Source organism: Rousettus aegyptiacus, unplaced genomic scaffold (genome assembly GCF_014176215.1).
Source record: "Rousettus aegyptiacus isolate mRouAeg1 unplaced genomic scaffold, mRouAeg1.p scaffold_m13_p_10, whole genome shotgun sequence".
Lineage (NCBI taxonomy): Eukaryota > Metazoa > Chordata > Mammalia > Chiroptera > Pteropodidae > Rousettus > Rousettus aegyptiacus.
This window is the reverse complement of record NW_023416285.1, coordinates 24,777,483-24,804,982: the sequence shown is the minus strand read 5'-3', so window position 1 is coordinate 24,804,982 and position 27,500 is coordinate 24,777,483. Positions and strand designations below refer to the sequence as shown.

The 27,500-nt window shown below is 37.7% G+C and overlaps 1 protein-coding gene across 1 annotated transcript in view; it reads right to left on the bottom strand.

Annotated features, from left to right (window-relative positions):
* CFI (complement factor I) overlaps nt 1-27,225 on the bottom strand; it is a 31,038-nt gene extending 3,813 nt beyond the window's left edge. The window contains exons 1-11 of the mRNA XM_016140834.2: nt 27,075-27,225; nt 20,369-20,642; nt 18,455-18,608; nt 15,435-15,616; nt 14,458-14,571; nt 14,198-14,308; nt 10,211-10,234; nt 7,357-7,392; nt 5,487-5,590; nt 5,218-5,321; nt 1,589-1,866 (exon numbers count right to left, since the gene is read on the bottom strand). Coding sequence (XP_015996320.2) covers nt 1,589-1,866; nt 5,218-5,321; nt 5,487-5,590; nt 7,357-7,392; nt 10,211-10,234; nt 14,198-14,308; nt 14,458-14,571; nt 15,435-15,616; nt 18,455-18,608; nt 20,369-20,642; nt 27,075-27,131 — 1,438 coding nt within the window. The 5' untranslated portion in view covers nt 27,132-27,225. The remainder of the gene's footprint in view (nt 1-1,588; nt 1,867-5,217; nt 5,322-5,486; nt 5,591-7,356; nt 7,393-10,210; nt 10,235-14,197; nt 14,309-14,457; nt 14,572-15,434; nt 15,617-18,454; nt 18,609-20,368; nt 20,643-27,074) is intronic.
* Between the last annotated feature and the right edge of the window lie 275 nt (nt 27,226-27,500).

Sequence of the window (27,500 nt, the reverse complement as noted above, 5' to 3'; positions counted from 1 at the left end):
TAGATGATATCTGGGATTTGATTTAATATATTCCAGGGGAAAAAATAAGTGTTTTATTTTGGGGGGGGGGGAACATAATGAATAGCTCCTGATTGTTCTTCAGATCTATTCTCCAGCCTTCAATGCCCTGCCTTGACCGGAAGGGACTGCCTCAACAGGAATCCCTTAGCCTCTGTTTCCAGCTGGTTTCTAACAGAAGACCCGAGCAGAAGGGAGGAAGGGGATGAGAGAGGATAGCAAGATCGGGGCTGGCCGCAATCTTCAACTCAAGGCCATTCTTCTCTCAAGGAAGCCTGTTCTACCTAAGGCTCTTTCTCTTTCTGGTAACTTGTCTTTTCCTTTATATCTTCAGATCTAAGAGAGTCTCAGTTCTGGTATTGTTAGTCCTGGGTTTCTGCATAGTCTTCGTGGTTCCCTAACCCCACTCACCCAAACCTTTGTAATTAATCCCTTTATAAATAAACCTTCCTAATTTCCTATTGAGATAGTGATTGATTCAGGGAGGTCAAACAAGAATATAGAATGTTAATAACTGTGGGAACTGGGTGATGAATAAGTAGGTTTATACTTTTATCTCTACTTTTGTATATACTTGTAAAAAAAGTATATAAGTTTTTAAAAAAAAACAAACAAATATAAGGACATGATACCTTCTAGATGAATTAATTACTAATAAAATTTAGTATTTTATAAGTCTTTGATATTCAAACATGTCATAAATCCGGGTTAATTTATATATATATTTTATACTTTTCAGTGTGATGACTATAAAGAATGTGTTGGAATATGAGTCTGTAAGACCAATGCAATGAAGTTATTTACAAAAGGAAGTCTAAGAGGTCAAAAGGAAGCTAAATTGCAAGGCTGATTCTTCAAGACTAAGGAAAAGCATTGGCTAATTTAATTCTAATCTAAATTCTAGTGTAGCAGGTCTTTCTAATTTGTCCTTAAGTGTCCACATCTCTTATTCATATGAATGTTCACCTCAAATCTTCTTAGAAGCTTAAATAATAAATTCTTTATGTTGTCTTTCCCTTTGTGGAATGTAGGGTATGGAGCATAGAGAAGGGGGAGGGGAGAGCAGGGAGCAGAAGGGTTGTGGGGTCACTGACTCAGCAATTACTCTGACTATCCCTTCGAAAAACTGTTTTATCTTCCATCTATATCCAAAAAAATCCGAGAGTCCATACTATATGTCCTCTGTCACTCTTTTTTCTTGATGAATGGTTACCCCTCAACGTATGGTTCAGGATCACAGAGCACGGGTGTCCTTTGAAACTCCAGATCATGATGGCTACATAATTTGCGGAGCCCAATGAAAAATGAAAATGTGAGATGGGTTCCCTGCAAAAATTATAGAGAATTTCATGATGCTTACAGCAGAGTAGGAAACCAAGCACAGGCTCTTTGGCGCCCCAGGTGTTAGGCAGCTGCACAGGTCCCAAGGGGAAGCCTGCCTAGCTGGATGTTCACTTTTCTGGGTGTGATGCTGTGTTTTCTCTGAGTGCTAAGAGATTAGGTTTTATGCATTTCTATTCCCATCCATTTCCAACCCCTGGATTCTGATGAACAAAGTAAAAACATATACCTTTTTCTCGACCCCAGCCAGAAACGATGCATGTATCATTAGGATGAAATAAATATGGAGACCATGGGACACAGGCAGGGACGGACTTAAGCAGCATACATTCTCTATGGTTTGAGGGCTTTTTCATTTCAATCAAAGCTATGTCATTTTGGAAGGTGCTTCTGTTGTAGTTTTCATGGACAATAACCTTATTGACCCTCTGAACGACTATCTCAGAGTTAAGTTGTACCCAGTCTATTAATGATGTCCATATTTGGTAACGGTGAACTTTACTGGCTCTATAACAGAAAAAGGAAAAGGGAAATACATTGAGGGAAAAGAACTATAAACATGTACTTCTGACATTTCATCTTTATATTCTCCCTTCTAAATGACATTTTTCATTTTCCCAGATATTTTTTATCCTTGCTGTCATGAAGCAGTGTGATTACGTTTACTTAAGGCAGAGTTAAAGTCAATGGGTAAATGAAGGGAAGAATAATCCAATTGCTCACTATCAGGGAGATAAAGAATTCAGTAACAACCAGAGATGCCCAGAATTGGTATAAGCTGGCTATCTCTGGAGCGAGGGCACCTTCACTGAAGGTGTTTAAGCAGAGACCAGACAGTAACCAGCTAAAAACGTGGTTAAGGAATTGGGGCATCAGGGCACATACTCTCACAACTCCGAGCAGTTCTCAGAGGCAAGGCTCAGGGTCATTATCCCGACATTTAACACTGACTTCCTCCTAACATTGTACTTTTTTGCACACAAGCCTTTCCTCCTGTTAGACTGTGCTACTTAAAAGATGGGGTCTATTACTCTATGGATAGATGCATGTGCCTAGTATCGTACCTTGAACATCGTAGCTATTTTAAAATCTGATTGAAACGGTGAATGAGCTAAATATTGCCTGTCTTATGCCTCATTGCATTTCATACTAATTCTCACCTCATTTCCAGTTAAATAGTGATGTTCTAGGACCTAATGCGATGTTCGGGATGCTTTAATTTAATATTTAGTGTTCCAAAAATCCTGTGCTTTATCCTAATTTTGGTTGTTTATCATAATCAGAGATCCTGGATATTACTTAAAGGTTAACCCTGTTTATGCATTCAATTTACTAAACAAATACTTAGTGTGCACCTGCTGTATACCAGGTACTGTTGTAACCAGTGGGATGCAGAAATGAGCAAAATCAGAAATAGTTCCTGCCTTCCTGGAGCTCAGGGTCTAAAAAAGATATCACCTTAAGTAGATAATCACACTAATGCAGATATGTATTTACTGTGAAAAGTGAGAGGAATGGGCTTTAAGATAGGGGAGTTGTGGTAGGTTCTCTGAAGAAGTGAAGATTGAGCTGAGATCTGAATAACGAGTAGCACTAACTAGGAAAACAAGGTAGGAAGGATAATTTCAGGCAAGGGAAACAATGTTTGAAGGTCTCTTTGCAGCAGGGTGAGAGGTACACGTGAGTAGCTGAAAGAGGTTCCGAGTGAGTGGAGCAGAGAGCAAGCGGGGAAGCTTTGGGGCAAGATGAGATCAGCCAAAGGAAGTAGGGTTCAGGTCAAATGGGCCATGTTACATTTTTGTTTAGTTTTTTATCCTTAGAGGAATGCAGAGCCTTTGAATTTTAAGCAATAAGTAATCAAAACCAGGTGTGGAAATACTACTCTTGATACACAGTGGAGAATGGATAGGTTGGTGCAGAGACGGGCAGAGGGAATGCAGGTAAGCCAGTTAGGAGACAGTCGGTATAATCCAAATGAGAGGTAAAAGCAGGGTAACTGCAGAGATGGAAACTTTTCAGAATTAAATAATTAGAAATTAAAAATGCCACCTACACTTGATGAAACGTAGGCTGGGGTAGAGTTAAAGGAGTGAAATGGTGCTTAGATTTCTGCCCTGAGGAGCTAGATGAATGGCGTTGTCATTTGCTGAGAGAGGAGACACTGGGGCGGGACCATATTTGGGGCAAATGGCGTGTTGTATCGTGAGCTCAGTCATAGAAATTCTGAAATCGAAGTACTTTTGATTGAGCCAAGAAGAACTGATCTGCATATGGCCATAGGGTCAGTGGTCAGAGGAGAGGTCTAGGTGCGAGATATCATTGTGTCGGCATTTAGCATTTTAAAGGACAGGTGACTCAAAGAAGCAGGAACAAGAAGAGAAGGGGAAACAGACCAAATATTGAGGAAATCCAGTTTTTCACTTAAGTCATAATGTTCAGTCACAGGATGGAACGCCGTGGGGTGGGGGTGGGGGAGCGGATAAAAAAGGCAGGTGAGATATGGCCACAGGGGATAGTAGAAAACGGGGAGATGTATCTCACAGAAGCCAAGAGAAAAGGGTCATTCAGAAGGAAGAAATTAGATTTGGCTCAATTCTCCAGCCCATGAGAATTTTTATAGGTATCGACCAACATATTTAATCATTCAGCATGTTTCCCGTTCCTCTCCACTTCGCGTCACCTGCAGATTTGTTAAGTAGGCCTTCATTTAAGTTGCCGTCAGATATGTTGAACTTGATTTTATCCTGGCTCTGCTACTGACCAGCAGTGTAGCTTTAGCTAAGTCATAACTCCTCAGTGCCATTTATCTTATAATGGGAAAGAGTAATAACATTTACCCCTTAGAACTGTTGAGAATATTAAAACAAAATAACGTGAAAGTGCTGGGCATAGAGTTTGGTCTGTAAGAGGTGCTGATAAATGACATTTCATTCATTCTAATGATTAGAACGGAGGCAAGAATCCCAAACTCTGCCCTCCTCCAAGCTGACCTTTATTTATTATCAGCACAGTTTAATGGATGCCTTGTAGCCACCGTAATAGACTGAATTGTGTCCTGAAATTTACAGGTTGAAGTCCTAACCCCAAGTGTGACTGGATGTGTGTGGAGATAGGGTCTTTAAAGAGGTTTAACAAAGGTTAAATAAGGTCATAGGAGTGAAGCCCTAATCCAATATAACTGGTCTCCTTATAAGCAGAAAAAGAGATATCAGGGCACACTGAGAAAGGCCATGTGAGGACACAGCAAGAAGGCAGCTGTCTGCAAGCTAAGGAGAAACTAACCCTGCTGATATCTTGATCTTGAACATCCAGCCTCCAGACTGAGAAAATTTCTGTTGTTTAAGACCCCCAATTTATGGTATTTAGTTATTGGCAAACCTCACAAATGAATACAGACACTTATAACTTGCCTTATTGGGCCTGCATCAAAATTATATTTCCCACCTGCAGGTAATCGTGGGACATCTTGTCACATGCTAATGCTAAATCCAGATACATTATGCCTATCTCCCTTCTCTGACCTGAGAATCTCAAAACCGTGTCAAAGGAGAGGATAAATGTAGGTAATACCCACTTTTCTTTCCCACAATGCAAATGGGCCAAGTGAAGTAACTTGGTGCCTATGGGTTTGATCTGCCTTTGCCAGCTGGGATCAACAATTTGGTCTGTGGAAACACAGTAGGTTCTGGGAATCCCAATTGTGATTGGTCTCGGGGGTCCTATTATGAATAACAGTTAATAGAGTGGAACTTGCCAATGACTTTTCTCAGATATGTTTTCATTTATTATTTGCCACAATCTCTATTACCCATTTTCACTGTTTCAGGAAATCCAAAATCTATTGGAGACATTATTTACCTGACACAATGTGCAGCAGTCAGGATCCAACAGCCACCAATATAAATTCCTCCACAGTTGATTTTCCCATCATCTTTAATGGCCACCTGCCATGGGAAGTCTCCCTGTAAAGACATTTGTGTGGTCATTGCCATTCTACAAACAGGTGGCTCTAAGATATTTCCATTGTGCGACTCCCAGTCTCTTATAGTTGGGTTTCACAACCCCCTTTCTTCTCATACTTGGGCTGCCCCTGGGAGATCGCGTTAGGGCTTTTGGCGCAGGTTTACCACATGTGCTGTCTTCCCTCCTATTACTCGTTTTCTTCGACTGGGCGTGCTGTTTTTAACTCCACAGGATAGTTTAGGGAAGAATGACTTTATCTGTTTTCTTTCTTCAAGAAAAGAAGAGATTGCATCATGATTTTAAACCCATTACCTTGTGGGAAGACACTTCTTGATTATCTATGCCACAAAAACAGTAGAGTCACTGCTAATATGAAAGAGGCCACATTCATTAGGAAATTATTTTGGATGCTAAACTGTACAGTTCGTCTTGTTTTAAAATTTTGGCTTAATATTAAAATTGGCTTGATTCTCTCAAAATCTTTTTAAAGGTGGACTAGTGACAGAAAAAGGCTAGCCAAGGGGTAAAACATTTACCAACTTCTGGTCAGTGAAAGATGCCGCATGTCCAGGCATTACCACTGAGACAGCTCAGGGCAAGGGTCTCACTTACAGTTTTTACTTTTTAGAGGCTGTTTATATGAAATCTTTTCAATAATGTTAATATTAACATGTATCAAACCCCATGCTAAGTACTTTGTACATAGTTATCTCATATAATCTGATCATATTAACCCTGAGGGGTAATGTGCCTGGAGCTCCTGGACAATCCAGGGTCAGCAAGCCAGGAGGGAAGGTGTATTTTTAGCCACTTGACAAGCGATGACATTTCCTTCCCCTGTGAACATTCGGATGCGGTGGATTTGTTGTTAGGAACAAAAACTCAGTAGAGCTAGGCTTAAGACATGAATTTGCAAGATAATTCACAACAAAGGAAGAAAGTAAAAGACGTCCTCTGTATTCTTTCTCTACATTTTACCATTTCATGGAAATTTTTTCAGACTTGCTTCTTAGCCCCAAATGAGAAAGGAAAATTAATATCACTGTCAGTTACCTTGAGCATATAAGGAGTCAAGTTCTTAAGAAAGAAAAGTCATGAATAAATGTGGATAGGTTTGGTGGGAGGGGTTCCTACTCCTCCTAAGGTTGGGAGAAGAGTGTGATGGTAAGTTTTAAATTTCTGCTTGGACCTTTGAAAGAAAGACCTCATGTATTGAGGGCTGTGAAACCAGCTGGGGTAGTATCTGAAAATTAATGTTATTTTGAGCAGAAAATAAAGGGCCTTTGTTGCAAATCCCCTCTGAGTATCCGTTGCTTTAAAAAAGAAATCTTTTGTTTGTTGCCTGATTTTAAAAATGTTAATTAATTTTGGGGCCTGACAATGAGAAGTCTTGCATGCACTTCAGTTTAAAATCCCCCTATAATAAGGAGCTATTTTATTACCAATTTGTGTTTGAGCTTAAGTTACTCACCTAAGGATACATACCTAATAAATAACTGAGTCAGGATTTAACACAAGCCAATCTGACCTGAAAGCTCTTATCAATTACTGTCTCCCCAAGAATTTAATACTTAATTTCGTTTTTAGTGTACGACTGGCCAGGATACATATGTTCACAGATCCTCTGTTATCATGGAACAGGTTAACTCAGTTAAAATGTATTATTTTTCTATTTCAAAACGTATGACCGGACCATGCTTGAAATCTGTTTTGTTTTTTTTTTTGACAAAACTGACCTGACAAAGCTCATAATAATTAGAAAAACTTTATGTAGGACTAGAGTATTATTTTCACTTCAAAATCAGTCATATGCATCAATTCATTTTTAAAGCAGTTCTTGGAAAGCATATTTTTTTCCTTAAGAGTTTTTCTTACAACTTTTTTTTCTTAAAAGTGAGAAAGGAGAAAAGTAATATTCTTTGTCTATTTAAATTTATATTAAAGGTAACTGCTGCTTGAATCAATTATATTACATACACACATGCGTGACATTAAAACGCAAACCTAAATCAGTGCAAAAGAGTGTTAACTTACCTTCATCCATATTAGCAGTCAACATTTCTGTTTCTTCTATAAAACAAAAGTTCCGGTATTTAAAGTTATACTTATAGTAAAAATCAAATCATTAAAATCATTTAAACTTTGATAATTTTCTGTCTTAAGACTTGTCCTCCCTTTCAAAAGGATAGTACAAAATCCCCAAAGCATGCTCTCTGATGTCCTTTTTTTTTTTTTTTTTTTTTTGACTAGGTAATTGTGAAGGCTCAGGATGAACTACGTAGAAATTTTGCAGGCACGAATTAGAGGTGTCTATCAAAACAAGGGGATGGCGGGGCTCATGGTGCTGCACTTTCCTGTGTTTAGAGCAGGGAAAATGCCTGGATTAGAGAAGAAGAGCTTTTCTTTCAATTCTCCACATACCAGGTCCTTACAAGGATGGGGGGCAGCAGTCACTGACACTGACCAAAAGAGTCTCGAGCCGACATTAAAAAGGCTCCTCTCCTTCTGTACATAATAAGGCACTTCTTTCAGGGGTCATGCAAAAAACGGTATTTCATTGGTTTCGGTATCGGGCATGGTTAGCATTAGACATCTGGAATACAGAAATCCAGACAGAAAAGATTCTCTCTTCCTTTCTTCCTTAGATTTCGCTTGAAGTTATATGGGATGATTCCATCTTTACTCTGCTGTCCTAGAACATTGATTGTAGTCATGCACAGGATCCTGATTTCTTTGACCTGGAGACCTGAAGGTGGATTCCCACCAACGTGCGGCTCTGTCTTGGATGAGGTTGTGGCCCAGTGGGTGATGTTACTTTGCTGAGGCAGTCCTGTGTCTTAGCCCTGGATTTCCCAAGTTCTTTTGGGGAGAGACATGCAAGTATCTGTTATGCCATGCCATGTAGGTTATCTTCTGAGGCAGAGAGAGGCTCTGCTCAGAGCTTCCACACAAGCACCCCCATGAATCAAAGAGAAGACTCAAACTTTCATATTAAATGCTCAGCAAAGGAAGATGCAGAAAATTCAGTGTAGCTGAGGTGTGCTAGGTATTAGAAGAACAGCACAGAGCTCCGAAATCAAAACTCGTAAGAAAAACAGTAACTTTGTATAAAGATTAAAGATTTATACTCAACGAAGCCCACTATGGATAAAGTTAATAGATGAGTGACAGAATAGAAGATAGATGCACTATCTAAAACTGAAAATGGATTATCTAGAATGCAAACCAAAAAGAAAGAAGACTGTAATCCCAACGCGAAATGAGGCAAAAGATGTGAACTGGTGAAAGCAAAGAGGAAAGAAAGGGAAGAGAAAACTCAGAAAGCTAGTGTGCAGATAAGACAGACTCGAAATTGTTGGTTATTACAAAACTTTAAATTAATAAACAATGCCATATCACTTGACAGTATGAGACCAGCAAAATTAGAAAGCTGGATAATATTAAAGTTCGTTTGGTGAGGAGAACCCTCAGGCATGATGGGAGGAGGTGAGGACTGTGCAGTTCTTCCAAAGAACACACGGGCACTAGTTAGTCAAACTAAGTAGATGTGTACCCTGAGACACAGCAGTCCCTTGCCCGGCTGGATTTTGCAAAGGAATCCTCCTGCACATCCCTAAGGAGAAGATATTCATCACAGTGTGACTGTGGGCCAAGAGTCCATTACTGAGAAAGCGGAGAGAAAATGGTGAAAGTTGAAGACACCACAAAGTGTTTTATGCAGCAGTTAGAAGCAACAGATTAAATGGGCGCATAGCAGCGAGGGCAAATCTTTAACACATAACGCTTCGCGAAAATTTTTTAAAAAAGGAAATATGAGCTCTACGACAAAATCCTATGTGAAGTAAAAATGTATGCTGACAAGATAGACATTTGGCTAAGAAGACATAGAAACATTAAATCACATTAAAATGGTTGCTGTGGGGAATGGGAATAAGCTACAGGGATAAAGGAGAATAGATAAAAAAAATTGGGCCTCGCTTGGACCAGTGATGGTCATGTGCAATAGCTGAGGAGTATGACTGACTCATCTCTTTGCCCTGGCCGGAAACTAGGAAGGAAGAGAAAGAGGAGGAAGGGGGGGAGGGAATAAGGAAAGGGGGCAGTGGCGGGAACACCAGCAGCCTTGGGGGGCGGGATGACAAGAATGGGAATGCAAAGAAATAACTGAGATTAAGCACTTCGGGGTGATCTAGAGCATAGAAAAGACCCCCGGGAATCCTAAGAAGTCCTGAGCAGGGAGGGGGGTGGGCCTGTGAACTGCTGGTAGTCATTTCATATGAATGATAAAGAAAGGGCGGTCCTAAAGAGCCAGATTTGAGAACGTTAGGCTTACAAAAGTAAATGAAAGAATACCTATCATGCAAAGAGGTATTTGTCCTCTGGTGGCAGTTTGGTCAGGAGCTGCCTTGGTTTCGAGTGAAAAGTGGAGGAAGAGGAGAGGGGTGTTCGGCAAAGGTGGAATGAGCAGGGACGCTCCACTTTGGGTGGTGCTGGCAGCCGGCTGTGGACGGGGAGTGTGAGAATGAGAATGAGTGTATCACACTGTGCAAAACGGCCTCGGCGCCTCAACCAGTGTGAAAGCTGGGTCTTCGGTGACGCGTGGTCACAGGCTCCTCAGGCAATAGTTACATTGAAATAGCAGAAGACAGCAGTATTTTTATTTTGTTTCAATTCTGTGATATCCCAAGAATTTAATAAAATGTTTACCTTGAGCCACATATAAAAGTCTTGAAAAAATTTTAAAAATTATACCACAGCAAAGGATAATTTTTATATAAGAAAAATGCACACTATATTTATATACTGTACCTATATCATAAAAGTTATAACACCTTATTCTTGTTTTCAATTCTGTAATATTAATTTTCTATTATAAAAGTGCACTTACCTTTAATTTCAGGATATTCAGCTCCTAAACACAAAACAAAACAGAAACCTCACTGTAGCGTAGAGATGATTTTCACTTGAATAAAATATACACAAATCATTAATATTTCAGACATAGTATAACAAATTAATATTTACAAAAAGGTAAAGGGAACCACAATATGTCCTCTTCCTTTGATTTTTAATACTGCATCACAAATGTTTCGTCCTCCACATGAACACACCAATTTCACCACAGCAACTTGAGTTTTAAAGAGCTTTGAATTTTAGATAGATTTGAACACATGTCCAACAGCAAAATTAATATGTAGTTATACAAAATTTATAATTCTTTAACTTATAGTAACAAAAGGTAGGCTTATGAAGGATAAATGAAAACGAGTAATATATGCTCCACACCTCCCTTAGTTCGGTGATTCTGATCTGTCCACTGGAAGGAGAGATCAATACACACACACACACACACACACACACACACACACACACCTCTGCTCTCACTTGCTCTTTATTAAAGGGGGAAAAATTAGACCCATTACAGAAATGGAAGTGTAAACTGAAGTAACAATGCCAGTTGACTAAATGAATTTTTGATATAGATTCAAGAAACTGATAAGAAAAGTAAGCTTTATGTTGTAGTTATTCTCTTGGAGTAGGATTTTTGTTTTTGATGTTCTTCGACTTTAACCTTCAGGAGGAGGAGGAGGAGAGGGAGGGAGTAGGGAAGGGAGAGAAGGAGTAGGAGGAGAAGGAACACAAAATATTATTATACCGAAGGAGTGAAATCAAACTACAGAGCTTCAGAAAAAGACAAATACTGTATGATCTTATATGTAGAAACTTAAAAAATAAAAACTCCTAGACACAGAAATCCAGTGTGGTTACCAGTGGCAGAGAATGAGGGAGAGGAACTGGGCAAAGGTGCCCAAAAGGTTTGATATCTATTTACAAGCAGTTATAAATAAGGACTGGGGATGTACTCTGTGGCATGGTGACTATAGTTAACACTTCTGTATGACTTATTTAAAACTTGCTAAGAGAGTAAATCTCCAAAGTTCTTATCACAAAGGAAAACAAATGTAACTGTATGAGGTGATAGATGTTAATTGAACTTCTTGTAATCATTTCATAATATATGTGTTTCAGGTCATTATGCCATACACCTTAAACTTATACAGTACTGTATATCAATTATATCTCAATAAAATAGGGGTGGGAGGAAACAGTTAAGCTTCACTGGCAAAAGCCATGACTTACTGTCTTCCTCCATAAAATGTTTTTTGAAATTCCTTTCTCCCTTTTCTTTACAGAGGATTTAACTACTTTTAATGAACAGAAAAGGCTTTTTGCTCAACTGGTTATACACCCTTCAAAAGAAATAATATGATTCAAAATCCTAAAAAAGTGTATTTTTTAATTTAAGTAGTGATATCAATGGAAGATTAAACAAAATTTCAGTAAAGTAAAATACTTGTCATACCAAGTAATGACAAAATAGGATTACTTCATTTATAGGTACGTATCTTTATTTATTGCTTGTATATAAGGTACTTTACCTAGGACATTTGGAATATAAAAATAATGAGATAGATTCTGTTTTCAGGGTGTTTCCTGTTGAGAAGGGAAGGTAAGACAAGTACAAAAACTACAATAAACAGTTTACAGCAATTCAGTGGTGTGCTGGCATGGACTCTGTCACTACACGAGAGGCCATTGTGTCACTTCCCACCTTGTGTTCTGTGATATCATGTCAAGGGCTTGAAATCATCCATGGTGGGAGTACTCACACCACAGAGATTAGCAAAGGCTACAAATCAGGGCTTCCCTCTCCCTCTTAAAGCCAACTGTTAAACGTTTACCAGCTCACCGCTGGTTAAGCCCCACCTACCAGGTGCATAGAAGGCTCCTCTCATAGCTCTCCTCATCTTCGTTGAAAGTAGGTCCATCCTTTCAATTCTCAGGCCAAAACCCCTGAACTAATGTCTGACTGCTCATTTGTTCCCACACTCCCAGCCAATCTATCAACAAATCAGTTCTAGTTTCAAAATAGATCTAGAATCTGCCTGCTTCTCATTATTTCCGTTCCTACCCATTTATCGTAGTCGCTATCGTTCTCTTTCCGAGGTTAGTGCAGTGGCTTCCTCATGGGTCTCCCTACATTTCCTTTTACCCCTGTACAGACCGTTTCCCACCCAGCCACCAAAATAATCTTGATTTTAAATACAAGTCAGGTCATGCTGCTCCTCTGCTTAAAGTCTCAATTTCATTTACTAACAGGCCCTGATCTCCCCTCCCCTACCCACCCCTCCAGCCTCTCCTACTATTTGCCCTTAATCTCTCACAACCACCACCTGCAACACCCACCATGATAACCTTCTTACTGCCTATTCCCCGAACCTACTGGAATGTTCCTGTCTCAGGAACATTGCACTGGTTGTTGCCTCTGCTTGGAACACTCTTCCCCAGATCTCTGCATGGCTGGCTTCATCATTTTCTTCAGCTCTTTATGTAAAAGTAACCTCGATGAGTGAGTCTTCCCAGGCCACCTAATCTAAAATTTTAGAACTTATCCTTGACATTTTATATCCTCCTCCCTTGCTTTAGTTTTCCTCGTACTACTGACTCTTTTACTAGATATTTTGTTTATTTTTCTTGTTTATTGTCTGTCTCCCCGTCTGGAATGTAAGATCTATGAAGAGGCAGGGATTCTTGAAATGTTCTTTGCTGTTGTAACCCTAGCACCTAGAACAGGGCCTGGTACACATCACATAGTAAGAACTTAGCCAACGTTCATTAAGTAAATGAATTAATGTAATAACTTAGCTTTTTCCTCTAAAAACATCGATAGGAGCAAGAAGTCAGTCTGTGTGGCACAGAGTAGGCACCTAGTAAATATTATTCACATGGGAGTTTTTTCAATGAGCACCAAAAAGCAAAGACCGTCAACTCATTGCTTTGAAACTTAGTCAGTAAAGGGAAAGAATTAAACATGATTCTGTCTGTCTATAATGAACTGCATTTTATGGAAACAAAATTGTTGATGAAGAATAGTTATTTTTTATAGAAATTAATAAAAACAGAAGGAATGTTGAATTAGAAACCACCACTTTATAGTCCCTATTGACAAATTCGATCTAGGCAACAATCACATTAAGTACCATGAAGGTGAAAGGTTGTGGGAGAATTGTTTTAAAGGTGAGATCGAGCTGATACTATGATCAGTCTTAGCACTAGAAGTGGGACAACCAGACAAGACATTATATGTAATAGGAATTACACATCAAGAATTCTTGCCTAAAACATTGAACTTTGCATCTAATAAAGTCTCTATAAATTCGAAAGAAGGAACATCCTATAGGCAGACGACCTTGTTTCTTTAAAAAAATCAGCAGTGTGAAAAAAATTGAGAGTAGATGGGTAGGTAATTCTTAAGGGAAAAAAAAGAGACTTTAAAAACTTAATAACCAAACACAGTGTTAGATTCTTTTGGATCCTGATTCAAACACATTAATTCTAAGAAGATATTTTTGAAACAGTTGTGAAAATTTGAACATGGACTGTTATTAAATAGTATTAGGGAATTATCATTATTTTTAGGTGTACTAATAAGAAGGTGGTTGTACATATAAAGTGTTATCATTAAAGATGTATACAGGTGAAGGTATGTGATATCTAAAATTTCCTCGAAAATAAATTAGTTGAACAAGACTGGCAAAATATTGATAATTGTTCAAGCTGGGAGATAGGTACATAGGGTTTCATTTTAATCGTCTATCTGATTTTGTTATGTGGACACTTTTCTAATACAAAGTTCTGAAATGACAAATAAAGATATGAAAGAAGGGCATTCATAGTTCTTCAAATGCCCACTCAGTAGCACTCTTACTGCTATATTATCCTACGGCCACTCAAGATCACAATTTGCCCCAAAATAATTTCAGAATTACTGAATTGAAGAATGAGCAAAAGTAACCAAGGCACCTTAAATTACCTTTACAATTAATTTCATCATCTCCGGTGATGCAGTCCACCTCACCATTGCATCTATACTTGTTTGGAATACAAACGCCCGATTTACAAAGGAAACTGTCGCCTCGGCATCCTGTGCAAACATAAATAGAAGAGGTTTTGTCCCTTTCATTCATTCTTGAAGTTGAATGAGATGGAATCTTAAATTCAATGACAAAGTCGTTTCTACGTTTTTAGTCACGTGAATGCCTTCGGAGGCGTAAAGGCCAGAGTTATCTCTACCTTTGCAGCACAGCTCATCACTTTGGTCTACGCAGTCATTGACCCCATCACAGGCTTTCTCTTGAGGAATGTATTTCCCATTCACACACTGAAAGGAGTCCTTGGTTGGAGAAACTGTAAAGTAAGAATTATCTTTGTGGATTTCATTTATAGAGTTGTGGGTGATACCTTAATCACATTTTTTGGAGTAATGGGGACATTAAGATAAAGTTGGACATCAAATAGAAATTGATATAAAATGCACTGGTAGCATCAACCTAGTATATGTTACTAATAAGGAAAATAAATGCCAAAACTGGCGTATGGAGGACCTTTCATTATCTCTGAAAGTGTCTTCATTTGTGGAGGCCTGTACTTGCTGAGCTTGGAGGCGAGGGTTCAGGAATTAGGAGCCCTTGCTGACACTGGTAAACGCTGGTACTTATCCATTCTTTTCATGCTACTGCATTAATCCCAACCCCCACTCCCACTTAGACTTACTTGGGCAGTGCCATTTATATTTTGATGGTACATTTTTAAGCACCATGAAAGGCTTTGGCCTTTAACACCATATATATGGCTAAAATATTCCAATGTCAGGATGAAGGATAAAAGTGACTGCCTGGAAGCTGAGACGCAGATGTGACCACATAAATATTTTAAAGGAATATGTGTAGGCTGGCTGTCTCAAAGGAGATACTGAGGTTTCTTCTGATGTTTGATTGACATATGTTCCTTAAATTTAATTCAGATGTTCAAGGAAGCGAAGGGGAGTCAAGCAACTTTGCTTTCCATATAGGAACCTGGATAGAAATACTATTTGAATGGCAAAAAGGCATGATAGGGGAAAAACATCAATTTAGGCTCTAAACTCCAAAATATGATTTTGCCTCTGTGACTGGCAACTGGGTATCTGTCATTAGTTTATTTACTACAGACCTGGTATAAAATAAATAACCTCGAAGGAAAGGAAAATATTAGGCAAATACTCCACTAACCTGCATCCTGTGTGTAACACACCACACTAGCTAAACCCTGGGAACTTTCAATTCTTCTCTTAGTAAAAGTACATTCAGTCAAACTGGTCTCTGATCCTCGACAATCCACATGCAAACAATCAGTGTCATTCATATGGTGATCTTCAGGAAAGTAAAACCCTTCTTGAGTATCAAGAGCACCTCTGCCAATAAAATAAATGAAACATTAGGGTGGAATAATTAGTACTTTGCATTTATAACCTTACTATAGAAGTAAAGGAATAGAGCTAATTTCCTCGTATTAGATAGGGCAAAATGCTTAAATAAATTCTCTGAGCCTCAGTATCTTCACTTGTAAAAAGGAATATAAGTATCTCACCAAGTGTTATAAAGATTAACTATAACAATCAGTTTAAACCGTCTAGCCGAAGCTCTAAACGTGGCAAGCACTCAGCAAATGCTGGTTTCCTTTCCTCTCTTTCTCGTTAAGGAGGATTGCTTCTTTTTCCTTGCTCCTGATGTTTCCTTCCAGATTGAGATGTGTCAGCCTCTCTCCATCTCCTCTTCTCTTCACGAAAGAGAATGGACTAATTCGATCAGGGAATTTTGGAAATATAAATCAGGCAAGATCAACCCGGTTTTCCCGTCTTTTGAGGGAGGGGCACTTCTCCACCTGCCCCCGTGCTGTAAGGCTTACCAGGTTGGCTCCACTGTTGCCTAGGATTTGGGAGGTTAAGTTGGTTTAATTCTAGCAGGTCCATTTTGCTTCTACACTAAGCTACATCCTCAGTTCATCCCTGCCAGTATTACATGATATTTTGCTATCCATAAACCATTGCTTAGACTTCTCAATTTGTTCAAAACTTGTGTAGGCAACAGGCTGCCTCAAAGATCTAATATCCTGGAAGTGATGCGTTATTCGAATTACTCTTCCAGGACATTAAATTGTCCCTTGCTTCTCTTTAGAAGCGAATGAGAAAAACGGGTAAAAATAAAAAGTTGAGCAAAGATACATCAGGGAAATATAAACAAAAATAAAACAGTAATAGCAATATTAATATCAGATAAATTAGAATGAAAGACAAAAAGAGGACAATTAAAGAGAACAAGAAGGATATTTTTAAATGATTTCGGATCCATAATAAGGACATAGTAGTCATGAAACCCTGCCAAACAACACCAACATATGAGAGCAAATGAGAGCATTTGGGGCAATCTGACAGGCGAATAATCTGAAAAACCTCTCAACCTAAAACTATCTAACATTCCTAGAAAAACTATAACAAATACCCACAATGAACTCTTAAGGAAGTTGGGGAAATATTCACTGGCTCACATCAGAGAATTCTGTCCATGACCCTATGCAAAATATGATAAGAACAAAATACTGAGAGATTAAAAACTGAGAGAGTTTATCATTAAGTTGAATCATAGATTGTAGGTCACACAGTGTTGAAAATCATAAATACTCTGTGGTTCTATTTAATGATAAGAGACTCTCATTAATAAGCTACTAGCAGATATAATTTAAGGAGAAGAAAATCAAATCCAGAATTATGGAGTGAGAGGCAAGTAATAGTAAAATCCAAGAAGTTGGTAAACACCAAGTAACTCTGAGTGAGCATTAACCGCACAACAGTAATAATAATTGTTTATAATATAATATCAATGAATTTCAAGGACAAATTAAAATAAGGTAGAACTAAATACTAGAAACTTAAATAGGGTCATGATAGTCTTTGTGTTATTCCTGAAGAGGGTGAGGACTTGCTAAGTCAAGGATTCATGGTGTAAATGTGAAGATAGCCACTAAAGGAATTGAAATAGAGTATGTAATTTCCAAACCATACAAAGGAGGAAAATGGGGAAGATTAAAACAACAACAACAACACAGCACAACAACTTTATTAACCTAATAGAAGTTAGAAAAGGAAGAAACCCGAGCATAGAAAAAGCAGGGTAAATAATAAGCTCGAAATAAGGTAGGAAAAATAATTCAACAATGAAAATAATCACAATCATGTAAGTGGACTACACTCTTCAGACAGTGATTGTCATATTGAATTTTTTTTAAAATCTAAATATATGCTGTTTATAAGGGACACATTTAAAAGATAAAGACACAGAAAGCTTGTAAGTAAATAAATGGGAAAATATTTGAACAAGGCAGTTAATAAGCTTGCTTATTCTAATGAATATCTATTATATAGAACCCTGCACATTAAGCATTTAAAATATACTCAGTACGAAGCAAGTCTCAACAAATATTTAAACAATTGTCATATAGAGACAGTCTCTGACTATATATTATTAAATAGAAAATCAATAACAAAAAGTTAAGCAAACATATTCATTGGAAAGGAAAAAAAAATCTAAATTACAAAGAAGAAATTATATTGAAAATTAAACATATTTTGAGCACAACGATAAATAAAATACCACTTACAAAAGCTATGGCATGCAGATGAAGCACTAGCTAGGGGGAAATTTGTACCTTAAATGCTTACATTAGAAAAAAAGAAAAATTGAAACTTGATGAGTTAAGCATTTAACTCAAGGAATTCGAAGAAATACAACAGAGAAAAGGAGGTAGAGCCAAAGATAATAGCATAAGTCAATGAAGTTGAAAATAAAGAAATAAGAGATAATTTATGAATATAAAAATCAAAAGCACTAATTCGATAGACAAATCTATGCAAAGCTGATCAGAAAAGGAAAGGAGGCATAAATAAATAATATTAGATATGAAAAAGTGAACATAATTATAAATGAGTAGAGACAGACAGTAATAAACATATTTCCAGCTCTGAATCAGCAAAGAATTCACGTCCGTGTATTTTAACAAACTCAGTTGGCTTGCCGCTCAGCACTGCTAGCGCTAGTCAAACAAGAGCACATTTAATCCTCATGACAATGTTATGAGACAAGATTCTCAGGTTACATATGAGGAAATCAAGGCACAGAAAGATCAGGTAGTCAAAAAACAAATAGTTGAAACAATAAAATCAGCCTTAAGAAAATCCCCTAGTACAGGCACTCACTGTTGAAATCCAAGGTCAAGGCAGGCCACGTTGGCCTGCATCATGCTCCAGTTGTTATTACATATAAACATTTTCTTATCTTGGTCTACAAGTTTTACTTCAACAATTCCCTCTGAATCTTTATTTCCATACTTCAAGGAAACATGAAATTGTCCTAAAATAAAACCAAAAGAATGAGCAATAATTAGGCATTTTCTTCTCTTGATTAAAAGCTTTAAAAGTAATAAAATAATTTTATTTAAAAAAAAAGTTTTCCCCTCTTTAATTAACTCCCTTCTTACCCCCTCCCCCCCGACCTATGGTTGTTGCTGTCTCCCTTTTTTTTAGAACTGGATCTCTAAAGGCAGGACGGGACATCTACCCCCTTAGGGGCTCAAGGCACATGCCCTGTGCCTTGCCTGTGGCTCCACTTGGAGCGTGAACCCAGCACCTTCTGTGTGTAAAGCAGACATGCTAACCGCTACACTATGGAGCCACCCCTGAAAATAGATAATCTTAAATTAACTTGAACTCCATGAAGATTTTAACAAGTCATGGTAAGCAATTACTTTATTATTTGTTATGTGTCAGTGTGTATACTACCCAGATATATAGATTATCAAAAAATCTTTACATCAACATCATGAAGATTAAGCTGATGTCTCCATTTTTACACACAAGGGGCCTAAATTCCTCCATGTTTATACATGAGGTTAAATTACTCGCTCAAGTGGTGAAGCCGGGAACCCGAATCTGCTATACTGATCTCACTCCAAAGTCTGTGCCCTTAAAAGTGAGTAAGCCAAACAAGTAATGAAAGTGTGAGAAAGATTTGTGTATTCTCATATATTTTAGGTCCTCAATACCTCAAGAGAACACGGGCAAAATAATCTCCACTACTGCTTTCCTCCTCTCCATAGGCGACAGAGATGGGCTCCAATAAGGATCTTTCTTTCTGTTTTTCCACAGTACCTCAACATCTTAACTCAGCACCACAAAAATATTTAGATTACTGTGAGCTAGTGCATATCACGGTGTCTTAAAAAGGAATGTTTTAAGTATTCTTCTGTAAATTCATCGTGTGCCTCTGGTAACCGATATCAGAAGACAACCCTGAGGTTTACAGTCATAGCTAAAATTTCACAAGTACTTTCTTTGTGCCAAAACAGACCATTTTATCCAGTTTCCATAAGAATCTTCTGAGTTAGAAATTACTATGATTCACATCTTACAAATGTGAAAACTGGACTTTAGAAAGATCACATAGCTTGTCAGTAACCAAGATGGGACTTGGAAGGGGCTTTCGGGCTTGCAATTAAATTTGACTGGCAGTGATATCCCTAACCTTAACCACTCCACTAAAATACACCTTAGCATCCCAGCCTCCTCACTGCATTAGGCTTACAAATGGAGTGCAGACAAGCTCTCTGATCCAATGTGCCAAGTTTGCTAGGTTGGAGTATGTCCTATGTCAACAGTAGCCTGAGCTTCCCTTGGATCAGGGTCAGTGGGGTCAGGGATAGGGAGAGGGGTAGAGGCTGGTAGGATTAATACTAGAATAAATTATTGGGGATGAAGGTCCAGAGAGGGGCTCCATGTCAGAACCAATTTCATATAAAGACTTTTCACTAGGTTCTAAACCAACTCAGTGACTCTTTAGCTAAGTAGAAGTGAGGGTGGGGACAACTCTAAAAGGCTGGGTGGCAAAGCATGGCATGGACACTAAGGGGAGGACTGGCCTCAGGCTCTGGACCCAAGGTCTGGCTACAGTCTGGTGAACCCTGATTTCTCTAATTATCACTCCAATTACTATTGAGCGTGTAGAGAAGAATTTTGAGTTGTCATCATAACATTTCGTAGGAAAAGTATTTTCTAATACCAAGTACGGTAGACAATTTCCTTCTTATGTCATAGAATAAATAAAGATTTTTCTACCTTTAGGTGTACATGCTCCAATATGTAAAAACTTTGACTTTGGTTGAAGACATTCCAAGCTCTTTTGCTGACAGTAAGTCTGGTAGCTTTTCCCGTTGGTTGAACACACTGTGGTACCATTCTTTGGGCACTGATAAGGGAGTTTACAAATGCATTTTCCATCGATGCATTTCTGCCATGGCTGGCAGAAGACCTTATGGCAGGAGAGATGTGTGTATTTTTCAGTTAAGCACCGTTTCTCCACCAGATCCTCATGAGATGATGTTGAAGTGACCTATGAAACACAAAATAAACATTATCTTAGCGACAAAGTAAAACCTTCTTTTTTAAGATGAATAAGTGAAGGAGAAGAACAACTCAGGCTCACCTACTCCCCCAGTACAGATAAGGGGGATGTGATCTGGTTGTTTTTAGAATCAGATAAACCTGGCTTCTAGTCCCAGCTTGAGCATTGACGGTTACATGGTCTTGGGCAAGTTACTTACCCTCATGAATGTTTCTTAGCTCACCTGTAGAGTGGGGATAATATATTCTGTCTTGCAAAGTTATTGCAAAGATTAGAAGCATATAATACTTGGCAGGTACTGGACATGAAATCAATGGCAGCTATTATTATTTTAAAGCCAGCCAGAAATTCTTCTTTTGAAGAAATCAATGAGTCTCATCAGTCATGTTAAGGAGTAACAAACTGATGCTTGAAATTGATTAATTCTATTAACAAATACACAACTATTTGTTAAACTCCTATTGTGTGCAAAGTCCTGCTAAGATGAATATGACATGGGCTCTGTCTTCCGAGGGCGTCAAGACAGAAATGCACATGATAACTGTGGTACCAGGAAAACTGTGATTAGTGATATAACAGTGGTACAAATACGACACAGTGCTCTCGGAGAGCCAGAATGGAAGAGATTAAGTATTTCAAGGGCAATTTTAAAACGCCTTCTGGAGGTGGCGGCATTTGAGCAAGGGGTGGAAGGACAAGTATGAGCAGAGGGCTGGTGCTGGTAAAACCCAGGAGGGGTGGTGCAGACTGTATTCAGGGAGTCATAAGCAGTTCCAACTGACTGGCATGCAAGGGGTACGTGTGCTTCAAATGGGATGGTCTTTGGTCAGGAAACTAGGCAGAAGGAGGCAGCAGGAGTGAAGTGTGAGAATGGTGTGGAAAGACAATTATGCGAGCAAAAGCAATAGGAATGGACAATTTATTTCATGTAGGGGTTGACGGTGGGCCCTAGGTTTTGAGGTTGAGTGATAGTAAGGATATATAATGCCATTAATCAAAATAGATAGTAAGTTAGAGTAGAGCATTATAAATTTCTTTTGAGACCTGCTGAGTCTGAGGTCCCTGAAGGATGTGCCACCTGGAGATATTACGTAGGGTGTTATGTAGGAAAGGGAAATGTGTTTATCTGAAGCTTGGAAGACAGATCATTAACTCATTTATCAATTAATGCAATAAATGAGTTAGTAAGCTCCAGTCTGTGCCAGGGAGCAACTTCAGGCTAGGACCAGATGAGTAAAAGTCCCTGTCTTAATTAGCACACGGACCTGAAGGGAGACAGACAAGTCTAACTGATGATTCTCTGATACGCCTGGGCCAGTGTGTCATGAATTCAGCGTTCTGGGCCTCTGGCTGACTAGGAGACTTGGGAACATTTCCAGGAAGGGCCGATGTCTGGACTGAACTGTGAGGACACTCAGGAGGCAGCAAACAGATGAGCGGTAGGAAGGCACCCCAGGCAGGGCTGTGAGAAAGAGAATAGCTTGAGGCTGGAGGGTAGAGTGAGATGGTAATGGGACCGATAAGGGAGCAGGTCCTGAGGGGGTCACTGAGGGACTTGAAGCATGGAGGCAAATTTGCATTGAGGAAGATCTTTCTGGAGATCGGATCAGAGAGGAAGGAGGCCAATTAGACTTGCAAGGATCCAGAGAAATACAATGAGCCCTGGGAACAGGCCAACTGGGTCACAAGTCGGTTGTGGAAAGCCAGTGTGTGCTCTCTCTCTCTCTCTTTGTGCCCCTGGTGAATGGGCATTCTGTTCTCCAGATTTCCCATCTCCCAGCAATGATAGCCCCCCCTGTCTTCTCATTGCCTCCAGCTTTGGTAACAGCAAGCTGAGGAGAAATAAATCAAGCAATCTTTAAATGCCGTTACGAAGACAAATAAAAACCAGTCAATTTAAAGCCATGCAAAAATTTGCAAAAGTGGTATATGTCATTCTATCCAATGTGCTTTTTAAACAACTTTATTAAATAGCCATAGAAATAAGAAAATTGGACATATTGGTCATTCGCTACACTGGCTTTTGACACACTGCTTTAGAATGAAATCTACCAGTTACGTACTTTTCGTGGTTCCATATACCACTTACTGGAGTTGAAATTTTTTATAATTACTTCGTTCCTATATCTTCCACTGACAAGACTGTAAGCACCCTGACAGCAGAGACTGCCGCCCTTTTATGTATCCCCCTTCTGTTGAAAGAGCGTTATTTCAATTTGGTGCAAGGAGAAAACGACTTGATTCTTTCCCTCCTTTATCCCTTAAATCCTTTCTGAGAAATATGGGCAAGTGTCATAACTTTTCAGTCACTCTTAGATTAGAGCAAAAACAAAAAATTAAAAGACTTTTAATCTCAGGAAGTTTCATAACAATTACAATGCCCAGCTCTGTGCAATCGTTGAAATTCTAACCTTCATTTTAGTTGAAAGCTTCTCCTTTTTCCAGCTCAGACTCATTTCAGGGGCATGGTGGGATGCATGGTGGAAAAAAAAAACAACAACAAAGACAGAACATGGAGGAAAAGTTACATTTAAGGAGCTAAAGATATGGAGCAAGCAAAGAAGGCTTTGCTTCCCTTGCTTCGTATGTCTAATGCTGCAGAGAGCTTCAGAGAATAAAAAGTGAGAAGTCACTAAATCTGACAAGCAAAGGTCATTGGGATCCTTTGAAGAAATAGTTTTAGTCGAGTGTTAGAGGCAGAAACCAGACTTTGGTGAGTTGAGACCAGAATGGGAAGTGAAGAAATGGAAGGAGTATAGACTTACCCTTTTCACTGATTTCGTTCATAGACGTAGGAGACGTAACACAGGATTTTAAAAAAATCTCTGCTTTTTCTGAAAACCCCAATAAAATGAGAGTAAAAGAGTTTTTTGTTTGTTTGTTTTGTTTTGTTTGTTTGTTTGTTTGTTTGTTTTAAGACATAAGGCCAAAGAGAATGGAGAGACTATAGACTCTAGATGTTATCAAAATGTTGGAAACTGAAAAGCAGATGGGCTGGTGATAAGGGATTTATCAGTCCAGAGGGCACTGAAACTCAAGCATAACGAAGGAAAGCATAAGAATAAAGCAACTCAGCCCCACAGAAAACTTAGGAATTGGGGCATCTAGTACCTCTGAATAACATGGAGTGGCTTAAAAAACAGGGAGTTGATTAAAGGAAATGGTTTTATGAACATGTTATTGAGGAATTGATATAAATAGTAAAAGAAATAGCAAAGAATTGAAAGTGGTTGTCATTGGACAGTGAGAACCAGGGGTGAGGAGGGGTATGATAGGGGTATTTTAAATTATAAGCAAAGATAATTGATCATCTTATTCGACTAATCAGTATCTATGCTAAACCTATTGTTAAACATTTACAATATCATCATGGTTTTAAGCCTTATGGTATTATTTGCCTTTGTAAACTATATACATGAATTGATTTGATAAAAAATAATTAAATGAAAAAGAATGTTATGCTTTCAGTAAAGATCGGGTGGTAGTCTTCAAAAGAGAAAAATGGATAGTATAAGAACATAGAATAAAGAGATTTTTGTTGTTAAGATAGAAGAGATTTCATCATGATTATAGGCAGAAGTCAATAATCTAACAGAATGGGAAAGATTGAAGCTTTAAGAAAGAGAGAGGTAACAATGGAGCAACATTTAAAAAATACTGGGAAAAATTCCCTGTCAATCTATAATTCTATACCCAGAAAAAAACTATTTAAAAATTAAGACAAAATGACCATTTTGGATATACAAAGCTGAAAGAATTAATCCTAGCATGTCTGCACTAAAATAAATGTTACAAAAAGTTCTTCCAGCAGAAGGAAAAATCTCCTAGATGCAAATTTCTATCTACACAAAGGAATGAAGAATATTAGAAATCTCTGGAAATTTTTGATTGGGGGGAATGGGTGGAATGATGGGTAGGAGATAACCTTTATTTCTGCTTCATACCTTTTTTTGTGATATCTTTGTCTGACTTTGGTACCAGAGCGACACTATTGGTCTCATAGAATGAATTAGGAAGTATTTCCTCTTTTATTTATTTATTTATTTATTTATTTATTTATTTATTTATTTATTTATTTTTGGTTACTGATTTAATCTGTTATATGTCTGTTCAGATTTCCTAATTCTTCTTAAGTCAGTTTTGGTAATTTGTGTGTTTCTAGGAACATGTCCATTCATCTAGGTTATCTAATTTGTTGGCATATAATTGTTCATAGTATTCTCTTATCATTCTTTTGATCTCTGTAAGGTCAGTAGTAATGTCTCCACTTTCTGACTTTATTTATTTATTTTTCTTTGTCTAGCTAAGTTTGCCTATTCAGTTGATCTTTTCAAAGAACCAAATTTGGGCTTAATTTATTCTATTATCTTACTATTCTTTATTTTTTTCTGTCTCCAACCTAATCTTGATTATTTCCTTTCTTCTCCTAGCTTCCAATTTAGTTTGCTCTTCTTTTTCTAGTTGATTGATGTTGATTCTTTTTTAAATGTTTGGGAGTTTTAAAAATGTAAACATAGTTGTTGAAAGTTCAAACATAGGTTATTCATTTCAGATCTTTGTTTTTATTGTAGGTACTTACTGCAATGAATTTCCTTTTGAGCACTGCATTTGCCACATCCTATATGTTTTAGTATGTTGTGTTTTGTTTTCATTCATTTCTAAGTATTTTCTAATTTTCCTCATGATTTTTTTGAGCATTGGTTGTTTAAGAGAGTATATTGCTTAATTTGCACATTTGTAAACTTTCCAGTTTTCTTTGTTACTGATTTCTAGCTTTATTCCATTGTATTAGAGAAACTACTTCATATCATTTCAATATTTTTAAAATTTATTGAGACATGTTTTATGGCCTAACATGGTATAGCCTGGAAAACGCTCCATGTGAACTTGAGAAAAGTGCATATTCTGCTGTTGTTGGGTGGAATGCTCTATAGATATCTAGTTCTTAGGTCAGTTTGGCTTATAGTGTTGCTAAAGTCCTTTATTTTCTCATTCATCTTTTGTCTAGATTTTCTGTCATTATGAAACGTGGGGGTGTTGAAGTCTCCAACTGTTATTGTAGAATCTTCTCTTCCTCCCTTTAGTTATGTCAATATTTATTCCATATATTTTAGGCTTTATTTTTGGTTTGTATGTTTATAACTATTATATGTTTTTATTGATTCTTTTATCATATCTACTGTCCTTCTTTGACTCTTATAACAAGAGACAATTAAAGTCAATTTTATCTGATATTAGTGTGGACATTCCAGCTCTCTTTTGGTTATTATTTGCATGGACTACTGTCTTTCAGTCTTTCACTTTCAAATTATTTGTGTCTTTTGATCTAAAGTGGGTCTCTTGTAGACAGTATATAGTTGAATCATGAGGTTTTTTTTTTTTTTTTTAAATCAATTCTGCTGATCTTTGCCTGTGTATTGGAGAATTTAATCCACTTATATTTAAATTAATTGCTGAGAAGAAAGGCCTTACTTTTGCATTTTGCTATTTGTTTTCTGTATGCCTTGTACCTTTTTGGTCTTTATTTCCTCCATTACTGCCTTCTTTCATGATCACAAAAGTAGGCAATTATCAATAAAGATCTAAAATGTCTTAAACATTTTTAACCTGAATAGACAACTTTTCAACCTGGCTATAATCTATCATTTTAGTTTTAACTCCCTGAGTTGCCCATGGAGTCTGCACTCTGATCGAATGAATTTATTCATCTGAAAGAGCCCAGTGCATTGCTATCTTTCTGCCATACTACTCGCTGCTTCTTCAGACTGGAAACACTAGAAATCACTTTCTCTTTTTATCCATTGACCAAATCTAACCCAGAATTATGAGTCTAGCTAAACTCCCATTTGGTCTATAAACTCTTCTTGATCTCTTTATAGGAAGAACTTTTTCTTCTCATTAAAGTCCCTTGGCACATGATATTTGCATCATTTTTGGCAATTAAATATATACTGTCTTGTAAAAGTTCTCTTGAGTTTTCAAATATTCTCTAAAACTTACTTATTATTTCCTCATTGGCATATTTATATCATCTTGCTACAACTGTAGCAAAAGACTACTGATGGAAGAGGTCAGTTTTGCCATTTGCTCAGCACTATACTTTGCACATAGAAGGAGCTTGGTAAATGTTTATTGATTAAATGTGATTACTCTAAGTTACAGATCTGTGTTCCTAAAATGCTCATTAGTTTAATTTATATGCACAGATAAGAGCATACAAAAAAAAAAAGTAAGTTCTTAAAGCTCTTTCATCAAGATAGTAACAAAATATCTTTGTTACTGACTATACACTGCCATTGTTGGTAACCGAACTATTGTAATCTTTAAATCAAATTAGTATCTCAAGATTTTCTATATATTTTTATAACAACATTTAAAATATTTGCTTAAAATAGTTTGCAAAAGTATTGAACTACTTACCTTGCAAAAACTTAAGTAGAAGCACAAAAGCAACAGAATAACATGAGCAAGCTTCATGTTGGAGAACTTCAGGGTCTGCGTCTCTACTGTAGATACTTCTCCACCCCAGATATTCTTTTCAAATTTAATTTTTAACCTCTGAAAAAATATTTCAAAAGAGCAAGGCTCCTAAAGAGCTTTGTACTTTTGAACTTGTAGAGAATTTGGCTACAGTCCAAAGAGTTTACGGTAACTGAAACCAAAAAAGGCTTTCCCAGGAAATAGCTGAGAGAGGCAACCAATAACAACTGTGTTTCTTCTAGAGGAAACTGATTTTCCCCGCCTATTACTGAGTAACACCTCCATCTGTTTTCTAGGGAAGACAGAAACTCCATTAGAAGAAAATTTCTTTACATTTTTGGTAAAATAAATGTATAACATTTCCCG